This window comes from Chiloscyllium plagiosum, chromosome 11, assembly GCF_004010195.1.
Source record: "Chiloscyllium plagiosum isolate BGI_BamShark_2017 chromosome 11, ASM401019v2, whole genome shotgun sequence".
Lineage (NCBI taxonomy): Eukaryota > Metazoa > Chordata > Chondrichthyes > Orectolobiformes > Hemiscylliidae > Chiloscyllium > Chiloscyllium plagiosum.
In genome coordinates, this window is record NC_057720.1 from 75067794 (window position 1) to 75081286 (window position 13493).

The 13493-nt window shown below is 40.8% G+C and overlaps 1 protein-coding gene across 3 annotated transcripts in view; it reads right to left on the reverse strand.

Annotated features, from left to right (window-relative positions):
- Positions 1-5490: 5490 nt before the first annotated feature.
- Positions 5491-13493, reverse strand: part of nos1apa (nitric oxide synthase 1 (neuronal) adaptor protein a) — a 385272-nt gene continuing 377269 nt past the window's right edge. For all 3 annotated transcript variants that reach the window (XM_043699831.1, XM_043699830.1, XM_043699832.1), the window contains one exon: positions 5491-8096. In XM_043699831.1, the coding sequence (XP_043555766.1) occupies positions 7535-8096 (562 nt within the window). In that variant the 3' untranslated portion in view covers positions 5491-7534. The remainder of the gene's footprint in view (positions 8097-13493) is intronic.

Genomic DNA, 13493 nt, shown 5'->3' on the forward strand with positions numbered 1-13493 from the left:
TCCTGTATGTCTAGCAGGTTGGCTATTGTTTCTCTGGCTAGGGTTTTGTTGACAGTGCCGTTACATCGAATGAGACCATGGTTTCACATTCAACAACCAAATATATGAACAAATCAACGGCACACCCATGGGCTCACCCATCTCTGGACTCATAGCAGAAGCGGTAATCCAAAGATTAGAACAGTCTTACCGCAAATTCAACCCAAACTCTGGGTCAGATATGGGGATGATACCTTTGTAATCATTAAAAACACAGAAATAGAGAACACACACTGGATCATCAACGCCACACTCACAGGAATCCGATTCACTAGAGAGGAAGAAAAGGACAACCAAGTCCCATTCCTAGACGTGCTGGTACAGAGAACACCGAACGGAAATTCACCACAAAGGTATACAGGAAAGCCACACACACAGACCAAGTCCTGAACTATGAAATCAACCACCCCAACACACACAAAAGAAGTTGCATCAAGACACTGTTCAAAATGGCCACAACACACTGCAGCACACCAGAACTGCAAAAAGAGGAAGAACACCTCTACAATGTATTCACCTAAAATGGATACCCCCGCAATTTCATCAACAGATGCCAAAGGGAAAGACAATGGAATGAAGACATGCCACAACCCAAAGGACTAGCCATGTTACCATACATCAAGAACATTTCTGAACTGACAGCCAGACTACTACGACCACTAGGACTCATAACAGCACACAAACCAACAGACACTCTCAGACAACTCACCAGGACAAAGGACCCGATACCCAGCGTGAGCAAAACCAATGCAGTGCACAAAATCCCATGCAAGGACTGCACAAAACACTACATAGGACAAACAGGAAGACAGCTAACGATCCACATCCATGAACACCAACTAGCCACGAAACAACACTACCAGCTATCCTTAGTAGCCACACACGCAAATGACAAGCAACATGAGTTCGACTGGGACAACACTACTATTATAGGACAACCAAACAGAGAACAGCCAGGGAATTCCTAGAGGCATGGCACTCAGCCACAGATTCAATCAATAAGCACATCGACCTGGACCCAATATACCGGCCACTGCAGCAGACAGCTGGAACTGACAACCGGAAGCGGCAGATACAAACCACTACAAATGCCGGAGGAAACATCACAGAAGCACTTCACAGGAGGCTCCCAAGCACTGAGGATGTCACCTAGACAGGGGACGAAACGTGTGCAACACAAATTCCCAGTTGATTTGCTTCCATTGCTGCCAGTTTGCAGCCTTACTCGCCAATCACCACTCTCCCAGAACATTGCACAACCAAACAGCACTAAGTGAAACAGCTCTCCCTCCCCTTAATGATATTATTTGATGGAATGATCAAATGCTTACCAATTAGTTGCTGGTTGATTTCTACTTGCTGTTGTTAGGTTTATACAAATGTTTGCATGCTCTGTATTGTTGCTTCAAGTTTCAATTTCAGTGAGTATGGTTGCAGAGCGTAGAGTCATAGAGATGTACATCACAGAAACAGACCCTTCAGTTCAACTCGTCCATGCCGACCAGACATCCTAAATTAATCTAGTCCCACTTGCCAGCACTTTGCCCATATCCTTCTAAACACTTCTAAATTCATATACACATCCAGATACCTTTTAAATTTGTAATTGCACCATCCTCTGGCAGCTCATTCCATACACGCACCACCCTCTGTACGAAAAAGTTACTCCTTAGGTCCCTTTTATATCTTTCCCCTCCAACCCTAAACCCATGCCCTCTACCAGAGTTCTGGACTCCTCCACCCAGGGACAAACATTTTAATAACTTTAAGGTGATCCCAAATAGGAGTGCTCAGTTGCTTGGGAGAATAAGGAGAGACCACATAGGGCAGGGAGAGCTGCTGGAACAGGAATAAAGAGCTGGAGAATGGGAGATTGTAACTTATGCAGCCCCTTTCTGCCTGGCTCATAAATGTAGAACTAATTCAAGTGAGTTATCAATAATCTCAACCCCCTTCCTTATTCAGCAACAGTCCCATAGTCCTTACCATTCCTTGGTCACTGATCATCACATTGTCCACATGACCACGAAACAGAAGTAAAAGCCTACAAAAAATACATGTTCAAAATATTAATACATTTAAATTATGCCACACTGCCTGTAGTCTTAAAGTGAACACATTTATACAAACCCTTATTGCAGACCTGGAAAATCGATGGTCGTCAGGCAACATTCAGCTTCTGGGACTATCTAATCCTTTTGGCAGATATAATGGGGGAAAACACACAACTAGACTGTTTAAGACAGCAATTTAGGTCAATAAATGGGAATGTCTGTTGGAAACATTGCGAATGTATAACTGTTCCTTGTGTCTGGCTGATTTGTGTCAGGAATTGCAACAGAAGTATATTGCAGATCCAAAAGGGTTTCAAGGTCAACAAAAGCAATTGCAGATAATGTGGAGTTGACTGATGATCAGAGGCCAGAGGCAGGCTTGTCCTAGGAACTGTATGTGGGGCCACCAAATTGCAGGTGATGGGTACACATGAAAAAAGCAGCAAGAGTAGCACCTGGTCAGTGTATCTTCTAGAATACTTGCATTTTGGCAAGCAAATAATTTCAGAACTTCAACTTACTTAGGTTTTAATACTCTTTTTGAAAGGTCAAGTCTATTGTACTTTAGTTTTGTTTGTGTATGCTTTTTAATACTCTCAGAAGCTGATACTTTCTAAGGTCTGGTATTATGGTGTATGCAGTCCAGGATTTAAACCTCAAAGCATCAAGTGTACATCGGCAAGGTGAGATATCAAAAAGCACCTTCACCACAGAAGATTATATGTCTATAATCTATTCTTCTCTCTACACAGCTCCATCTCCACCTAATATTTATCCACTCACCCCATCCCATCTTCAGCACTGTAAGGTTGAACACCTTTTCTTTAATCCTCTGCCCTTTAGAGTCTATGTTTTGATTCATGTTTCTCTGTTTTAAGATGGTGCCAGACAGCAGCGACACTCTACACCACTTTTCACCATATTTTGGAACAAAGTACACATGACAATAACGAAATGTAATCAAATATTTACAAACAAAAAAAACTGTGCTCACTCACTCAACTGTTTACATTAAAAATTTCTAAAAGCTTATTTAGAATGGCAGCAGGGTGTAGATTTCAGTGAAACAGGGAGATGAGAAACACTGGGGTTTTCTCTTTAGCACAGACAGTTAAGGGGAGATCTCATTGAGGTGTTCCAAATCATGAAGGGTATCAGAAGAACTTTCTTCTTTGTTACCCAGATAGAGTGCAAGAAATCAGGACACCACCAACCTCACAAAGTGAAACTAGCTGCGGGCCATGAACCATCCATATGTCATGAAAGAATAAAAAGGTTGATGACCATTGCACTGAAATGGAAGGTTTTTGTCAAAAACATCAGAGGGGAATGGATTTGTGGACCCAGCAAATAAAGTTTGATGTACAATTTTGTCGGTCACCACCTACTGCAAATCCCAAAGGAGATGACTAAAAATCTCCGCACCCGATATCGGTTTAATATTTTGAGATGGATATCCCAGCCATTTAATTTCTTACGAAATTAAAAAAAAAAACAAGTTGAAAAGTTTCCTTCTGTTCCCGTCAGAGTTACAGTTAAGGTTTTGATTTTCAGAGGAAGGATGATGAACATAATAGAAAGTGAAGAATGTGTGGATTGAAGTTTAGGAATCTGTTTCCTAGCAGGGAGGATATTAAATGACATGTCTGGAGACTGGAGATAGAGAGGCAACACTCTAACACAGGAGCTTGTCTGGCACCTGTCCCGTCACACTTGCTTTCTCTTTGTTATCACTGTTTTTATTTTCTTAGTGATCCCCATTTGCTTTGGGCAAAACAAAATAAAAATTCTGCAGATGTAGGAAATCTGATATAAAGGCAGAAAACCTGGAAATACTTAGCTGGACTGGCATCTGCGGAGAGAGAACGATTGTGACACGACACTTCAATAGCATTGCAAAGATAGGTCTGTAGGGGCTCACAAGCAACTTGGTTACAGCCTTCATTTAACTTTTAAGAAGTTGGAGTGTGCCTCTCCCTTGGGGTCAGGTTTTCCCTCACTCACCTGTTATGGTACCCTACCCTCAGAACCTGCAGCCTCAAACTGCAGCACTCCTGCGTCCATCTTCAACATTGTTCATCCTTGAAAACAACATGGGCTTACTGCCCATGTTACAGTATAAAACAATAATTGCCACCCACAAAATAATGACACCACACCAATGCTGGAGGGAGAAAAGTGCCAAATAATACATTCAGCATTTTCCTATTACATTATAATTTCACCAATATAACCATAACTCGGGATACAATCATTCATTTCCTGGCAACAGTGATATAAAATACATGAATATCAATAATCCCATCGAAACAAAATTAACCTGAAACAGAAAACATACCCTGTTTTTCACCGATAAGAGTCAAACTGCACAGAAACCAACCTTTCAGACCAACCCGTCCATGCAGATCAGACATTCCAACCTGACCTAGTCCTATTTGCCAGCACTTGTCCCACAACCCTCTAAACTCGTTCTGTTCATATACCCATCTAGATGCCTTTTAAATGTTGTAATTGTACCAGTCTCCACCACCTCCTCTGGCAGCTCAATCCATACACGCACCACCCTCTGTGTGAAAACGTTATCCCTCAGGTTCTTTTTAAAGCTTTCCCCTCTTGCCTTAAACCTAGGCCTACTAGTTTTGAACTCCCCACCCTAATAAAAAGACCTTGGCTATTCATGCTATACATGTCCCTCATGACTTTATAAACCTCTATAAGGCCACCCTTCAACCTACGATGCTCCAGGGAAAAAAACCCAGACTATTCAGCCTCCCCTTATAGCTCAAATCCTCCAATCTTTGTACTCCTTCAAAGGCAACATCCTTATAAATCTTTTCTGCACCCTCTCAAGTTTTACAACATCCTTCCTATAGAAGGGCAACCAGAATTGTATGTAGTTTTCTAAAAGTGGCCTCACCAATGTCCTGTACAGCTGCAACAACATCACGTCCCAACTCCTATACTCAATATTCTGGCCAATGAAGGCAAGCGTGGCAAATGCCAATCTATCCACCCACATCAAAATAAATAATTAATAGACAACTTTAATTATGTTTTATATTAAAAAACAAACTTGACTACATAGTCAAGATTAGAATGCAAGCCGTACACTGGGTAGATCTTACCGAATAGGAGGAGGACATTCAGTCCAATTACTCCCATTCCTTTTGAGTATATATTCAATTCTCTTTCACAATAAATCCAGTAACAATTTCGTTGGCTTTAGAGCCAGAAACTGGACACTGCACTTTTAAAGGCTCCTCAGAACTTGTGACACTCCTCCTGGAAGCAATGAACATCACAGCAACACCGACAAAAAGCTGATCATTTCTTATGAAAATTCTTGCCAACAGTTCCAAATGAATCGATTTTTTAATGTAATCTAAAACGTCTTAGTACAGCATAAAAACGTTTATTCAATTAAAAGAAATTTAATGAATGATTTTTTCCATACTCTCTTCCACAGGTGCAGTCTGTCTAGTTACACAATATAAATGCATATGGCAGTGAATTACAAAGAACGTGGGCTTGCAAACTCTCAGTGGCATACTAATCTGAGCAAATCAACACTGGAATGAAAAACATATATAAAAGCATTACACGAAAAGAGGAACTGCAAACACCTACATTAAAATTTGAAAGGAAACCACAAAACATTGTGAATTCATTTTTAAGGATTTCAGTATATAAAATAATGCATACAAATGCTAAAGATTTGAAGTGTTAACATTTGCATTTGAATAAAGCAATATTTATGAAAATGCAATCAAAGTTTGAGATCATTTCTACAAATATCAGTAGATTATACTTTTTCAGAAGTCTGACATGGGTTGGCAGATAACTGTACCAAGGCTAATCCCCTAACCTCCCACCATTTCTACTTTAAGGTGTGAATAATGAATATAAATGACATTAAAACAAGAACAAAATCTTTCCCTCGCAGAGCAATAGTCTATGCAGTGTGGGTTTTAACATTTAACCATAAGCGCGGATGTGCTGAAACTCACAATGAATACATAATTGCCTTTTCATCCCTGTCGTCTTAATTAGCAAATACAAAGTGGGCTATGATGTGGGGGTTGGAAAAGGTACAGGCATGGTGATGGAGAGGAATTGCCTTATTCTGTTACTCAAAATGTAGCAAAATTTCAGTAAGAAGTAATTAAAATAAACAGTAAAAGTAAAATTTGTCTTCACTGAAATACCTTTGGAAATAATCCCTCTCTAGACTGGAAATCTGGACAGCAGCACAATGTAAGCTAGTCTGAGGGTGCAGTCAATTAGAAGGGGGAGCAGCTATCTGATGAACAGACAATTGGCAAGTAAGAAAATCGTGATGTCTTTAAATAATCCACTTCCTAAACAGGATAACCTTCTTCAAACAGATTATTAAGGCAATATCTAGACTGATTAATAAAATTATGCAGATTCATTATAAAGATTCATTCGATTTAGTCAGTGATGCAGTAATATTAAACTAAAATAAATTCTGTTTTCCCTAAAAAACTACATTACTTTTCATTTTAAAATTACAATTCACTGTATATTCCTTGCATACAGTTTCCCTTGTTTAGATTTTAAGATTCCAGTACTTTGTTTTTGCAAAATTCTGCATAGGACTCCCAAAAGAGTGTTATTTTCACTTCATTTTGCAGTCAGTATGTAAAAACCATTTGTACGAAAGAATAGTTCATGAGGTGTTAACAAAACAAGATTTCACCATGGCAATGTTCCAAGCGCACATGGCTTGATTCAGGCACTTAATTTTGCTTTGCATATGGTGAAAGGTTATTAGTCACTTTGGTGAACAGCTAGAACTGTATCTGGATTTGTTGAGTTTTATATCCTTAAACATCGATAAACCTAGGCCTTGAGATTACATTGCAAGATTGGAGGTATGAATGGTTGATGGGTTGGTCCAAACTTGGTCTCTCTGCTATTTTAGCAGAGGGTTTAACTTGTTTAAAATAAATAGGTTAATTGCGCTGTTAAATATAGGACAGAAGTAGTTACAGCAAAAGCAAAAACCATTTGTGCTCAAGTGTAAGTTCAAGGCCCAGTTCCATAAACTCCCTGCATTCTACTCTAGCCATCTCACAAGGTTTCAAGTATATATTGGACAATTTACTTTCTGAAAGGGGCATCACGGATTGATGGCTGTCCTATGATGAAGAGTAAAGTTAGCTTATCAGACCATTTATACCTCCAGCTCAAAGTCGGACTGCTGTCCAGTAAAGGAAGCCCACACCATTAATTGTATGCCCTTCATTTATGACACCAAACTCCATGGGGCAGAAATGAACTTCAGAAGCACAAAGGTGCGAAACTTCAGAATAGGCTAAAAGCACATGACAATGAGTTTTCTCCCTTTTGAAACCACTCAATGGCAAGGCATTCTGCAGTTCCAGTTTTAATCAGTGAACCAAGATCCCCAGAGCTACCTAGTCAAATGACAGCAAATCTGGATGGGGCTCCTCATTTTCAACACTTGAGCATCGTTGCCGTGGCACTCCAGAGTCTTCAGAGTCATTCCCTAAAAGGTCATCTTCACTAATGCTGATTCGCAAGCAAGCCTTGTCTGGATGTGGGGAAGACGCCATGCGCTTCTCCTGACCAGTTGGTTTGAGTTTAACATCCACAGGCTCTTTGTTTAGAAGGTCAGGAACAGAAAGGGCAGGCTTGGCCATGTCCGCTACACTTTCCAGTGTGCTGCAAAGCTCACTCTCCAATTTGGCCTCGGCAGTGTGTTCAGAAGTTAAGTTCTCCATGTTGATCATCAGCGCAGTTTTGACACAGTCGGCCGTACTTTCAGCTATCCCAGTCTTTCGCAGTGCTGCTTCTACAGAGCTTACTGTGGCTGCATCCGAACCCTCAGTGCTGTTGTTAACCACTGGCACCGATGATATCATCATGTCCTGAGTAGTCTTCAAAGCTCGAGGTGTCCTCTTTTTAACCGTTGGTGGTGGCGGCTCTAACCGAGGGAAGGTGTCCGAAACGTCTTGTCTGCAATTAAAGAAACAGTGCTGAGGTTAGTGTCTGAAACCTTTCTAAAATGTGCGTCAGGCAGCGTATAAAGATGTTCGGACACCTAGATGTTCTCTTCTCTACTCACCAAAATCCCTCATTAATGAGATTGCTCACACTTTCTCTAACCCTTTCAAACTCACTAAAGTTTAGAAGTACTGTAATCTGGGAGGACAGTGACAAGAGGTGGACAGGTGAAGGTCAATGCAGAAAAGTGAGAGGTGGTGCACCTTGGTAGAAAGACCATGGAGAATACAAACCACAAGGTATTAGACTAAAGGATGTGCAGGAACAGGAAACACTGACTGTACATGTGCATGATTCATTAAGAGTGGCAGGATTGGTTGAGGGAGCATTTAATAAAGCATACAATGTCCTCGATTTTATTCATAGAAACAGAGTATAAGACGAGGAGGCTATACTGAACTTGTAAAAGACATTCATTAGACCTAAGCTGGAGAGTTGTATCTAGTTCTGGGTGCCATACTTAGAATGGATGTGAATGCATTGGAGAGAGTGTGCAGAAGAGTTTTATGAGAGAATGGTTCCGAAATGAGAAAGTTCAGCTATGAAGACAGATTGGAGAAGTCGGGATTGTTGTCCTGGGAGAGATGAAAGCCAGGAGGAGATTTGATCAAAGTTTTCAAATTCATGAGGGGGTCAGAATAGATTAACTTCCCACTTGTAAAGCTTGGCGAAAGCACAGATTTAAAGCAATTTGCAAAAGAAGCAAATGTAATGAGAAATAACTTTTTCATGCAGTGAGTAGTGACAGACATTTTTAATCATCCTATTCAGACATGTTATAACACACCTCTGCAGCAGGTTAGAACTGAGTCCAGGCTGCTGGCCCTGAGGTGGGAACACTATCACTGTGCCACAAGACCCCTAGTGCATAGTAATTGCCTGTAACGCACTGCCCAGAAGTGTGGTGCAGATCAGTTCAACTGGGGCATTCAAGAGGTCATCAGATGATTATTTGAATAGAAACAAGGTGGAGGGTGATGGGGAAAAGGCAGGAGATTGGCAAAAAGTCAAAATGTGCATTTTGAGAGCGATGCAGGTGTGATGGGCTGAATGGCCACCTTCTGAGTCTGAATTATGATTTTGTGAAAGCAACAGACAGAAAAAAAAGATTCAGGCTAGCAAATGGGGGATAGAAAGACAAGGTGCTGCAACTCAAGCTCACTTCAAGTTCCAGTGGAACACTATGGCAGCCAAGAGCAGAAACAGGAGAGTGACATGGAAACCCAGTGAATGCTCAGGGTCACACTTGTGAACTGAATGCAGGAGATCCGCAAAGTGGCTGCCCAGGACATGTTCCGTCTTCCCAAAGTCGAGGATTCCATGTTGCAAAAATGTGATCACAATATGGCCTCCTCTATGTTATGGAGGAGCTGGTGTTGGACTGGGGTGGACAAAGTTAAAAAATCACACAATAGACAGGTTATAGTCCAACAGGTTTATTTTGAAATACTAACTTTTGGAGCACTGCTCCTTCATCAGGTAATTGTGGAGCAGGACCAAAGACACAGAATTTATAGCAAAAGATTACAGTGTCATGCAACTGTAATGATATATTCAACAAACCTTAACAGCAAGCTCGGTTTGTTCAATATATCATTTCAGTTGCATGACACCGTAATCTTCTGCGATAAATTCTGTGTCTTTTGGTCCTGCTCCACAGCTGCCTGATGAAGGACAGCTCTTCAAAAGCTAGTGCTTCCAAATAAACCTGTTGGATTATAACCTGGTGGTGTCTGATTTTTAACTTTGTCCTCTATGTCGGAAAGACACAATGGAGACTGGGTGATGGCTTTACAGAACATCTCCACTCAGTTCGCATCAGCGACCCCGGGCTTCCAACTGCTTGTCACAGAAACAGAAGTACATTTTTTAACAAACAGTTCTGGGTTTATCACCAGTTCCACATTGATGCCATTTGGTGTCACTGGGGAGCACTAGAGATTTACCTTGAAATGTATTGTTTTGGCATCAACAGCTTCTGCCAGTCCTTCCACGGACTGGGAAATGTTCCAATTCATCACACTTATTGGTTGAAATTCCAAGAATCAGTATTTTAAGTAACGTACCATCAGAGGAATACATTTGGATTATTAATATTTAATCAGTTTGCAATGTTATGGTGTTGGTTGCTGCAGTTTATTGTCCTCCTTTACACCCCTCCTTCCTTCAGTGACTTGTTCTTGACCTCTGCTGCTAGGCTCCAACTCAATGAAGGAAGAAAAACACCCTCCAGGCTCAGTGCCTTTGCTCCTGTTGGTTGTTTGCACATTCCAGCTGCAGCACTCTGTAGTTTATTTCCTATCTCGGGCACTGCTATTGTTTCAGTAAAACTGCAGCTTCGATGTTCAAAGCTGAACTTCCTTGTTGTACCATTTTAAATAAAGTTTTGGTGATGCAAATGCTCCTGAATTACAAAATTTGAATGCAGAGGCTGGATCAATGGAGAGAAATGACTGCAAGAAGGAGAAGTAATTATGATAGAACTTGTAGGCTTGTAGCTTTCGGATGTTAATGCATCTCTTTCATTGCATTACTCTCCAAACCATCTTTTGCTCTGATTTACAAGTAGATGCTTGGTGTTTAATTTGTAGGCATGATAGTCTTACTGTGCTGGTTTATATATTGACCCTTAAACTCCTGTTCCAAATGATTTCTGCCTCTTTAAAACACTTTTTTAAAAAAACAAGCTTTTTCTGACTGAGTAAATAGTCACTTGTCTAAATGTCTCTTTCCATGGCTGGTGTCAAATTTTATATAAATTCATTTGTGTACTGCATCCAGGTTAAAAGCAAATTATAATTGCAGGTATCTGCTCAAACCTACATAACACTGATCACTGCACTTTTGGATTTATTGTATGTGAGACATGCGTTGCCCTGTTGATGTGAAAGGTGCAACATGGGTGATATGTAAAGCAATGTTGCCTTCAGCGGAGCACAATAGAATGGAAGTCAGTGCAATGCTGAAGTCACAATGATATGAGCTCAGGAGGTGACTCTGTAAAATGAGTATAATTGCTGTGTATTTGACCATGAAATCCAGATGGAGGTACATTTACCAATCCCCCCAGCCCAGTGAATAATATTCAGTAAGAAATACCATGACTTCAGTGGCCATGCTTAACAGTTAAGATCAAAGTTAAATATACTGCCCTGGACTTGATGGATCAAATGCCACTCTACTGTTCTGAAATGATTCTATTTATTGACTTTATATCTGAGCTGACAAATAAGTTGCAAATTATATAAGAAACACTTGGTGATCGTGATACAGAACTTTAAATGCACCTTCTCTTGTGTATCTGCATAAGATGCAATTTAGCACAATATTTCAGTGGAATACAATGAAGAATTATTTGCATTTAGATAGCACATTTCATGACCTCAGGGGATCCCAAAGCACTTTACAGTTAATAACATACTTTGGAAGTGTGGCCACTACAGAAACAGAAGAAACAATGCTCGGTTGCAATGGATGAGGAGCGAATCTGTCTGACTGTAGGAGCCGGTGTCTCAGGAACAGTACAGAATGCAGTGTGCTCATGCAGGTTAGTGCCATTTGATTCCATTACCCAGACCTTTGACAGACTCAACAGGCTGTCACATCTTCCCCTCCAACTGAACCCGAGACTGAGTGGAAAGGGAACTGTGAACAGAGTGATGAGTACATTCCATCAGTGATTTATGACCAGGCATTGATCTAATCCGCAAATCTGTCTTTGAAGCGGCTGAGTGTAAAAGAAAAACTGATCTCAGTGCTCTTGCAGAACCAAAGCGTGCCACAGAAAAGCCCAACATAGGCGCCAGGGCAGTGAGATGAGCAATGCTATTATACCATTCTGGAACTGTGGCAAACATAAGAAGTACTTCAATACAAACATGCTCAATCATTATATGAGCCTTTTTTTTGGTTCCAAGAAAAATGACTTAATAGTATTATTTAATACCTCTACTCCTGATTTACTAGAAGAGTCATGTTGTAAATTCTTATTGCATTTATGTAATTTCTCAGAGGAATGTAGGTTTATAAAATGTCAGTATTCTGAATACTTATTATTCCTTTATTTGCTGCACTGTGACACAAACAGCAAAGGAGGAGTGGTGCTTGCCTTAGTTTGGTGGCCCGATGCTGCCAAAGATAGCAGACACTTTCAGTGTAGCTCTTATTCTGTGTGACCATTGGTAACTACCTCCTGTGTTGTGTGTATATAAAATTTCAGGGTGACATTGCTGTGCAGTACTGAGGGAGTGCTACATGGTTGGAGATTTCACATGTCCGAAGATGTGCAGGTTAGGTGAACTGGCCATACTAAATTGCCCATTGTGTTCAGGTACGTTAGGTGCATTAGTCAGGGGAAATGTAGAGTAATAGGGGAATGGGTCTGGGTGGGTTACTCTTCGGAGGGTCGGTGTAGACTTGTTGGGCTTGTTTCCACACTGTAAAGCAGAGGAAGTGGTGGAGGATGGTACAATTGTACCATGTGAAAGGCATCTTCATGGGTATGTGAATTGGAAGGGTTTGGAGGGATATGGGCCAGGTCCTGGCAGGTGGGACTAGATTGGGTTGGGATATCTTGTCGGCGTGGACGGGTTGGACTGAAGGATCTGTTTCCGTGCTATACATCTCGATGACTCTATGGCTCTAAGTGATCCTGCGTCATGCAACTGTGTTGTGCCTGAATGATTTTTATGTGTATTCTCCATTGAAGATGAGAGCCTTCTATAGGATGCAGTCATATAATATCTACAGCACTGAAAGGCCAATGTGCCCGATTCATTAACATTGGGCTGATTGATTCACAACAGGCTCCTCTCACTCCTCTTCATCTAACCTTATCAGCTCAAAGCTATGCAATTAGGATTGAAGGTTATAGGTTCACAAGAAATGAAAGACCTCTGATGATAAGGCCATAATAACACTCGGAAGAAGCTCAGTGTCTTTTCTCAAAACATATCAAGGCTGAAAGATAATGATGACCTTAGAGCTCAATTAGACTACTGTATAGAATAATGAGCTCTGTACACCAGACATGAAGTCAATAATTATTATAAGTTGTCATCTAAATGTGTACTCTGCTGGAGTTAGGCTGTGTACAAGCCTGCAGTCAATGAGAAGCAAGTTGACAGACAGCACTCAGTGTATGCCAATGGGAGCCACCTTCATGACCAATGTTACACTTGGACATTATTTTCTCTTGACATTCCTATTATGGAGGGCCGTCTGTGTTTAGGTCTGGTGGACAAGATAATTGTGCTAGTATAATAATGGTACAGGCTCAATGAGATGGATAATTCTAACTTGTTTCTACTATTTGGACCAACCACTTTTCCCACTAATGATTCTGTACTG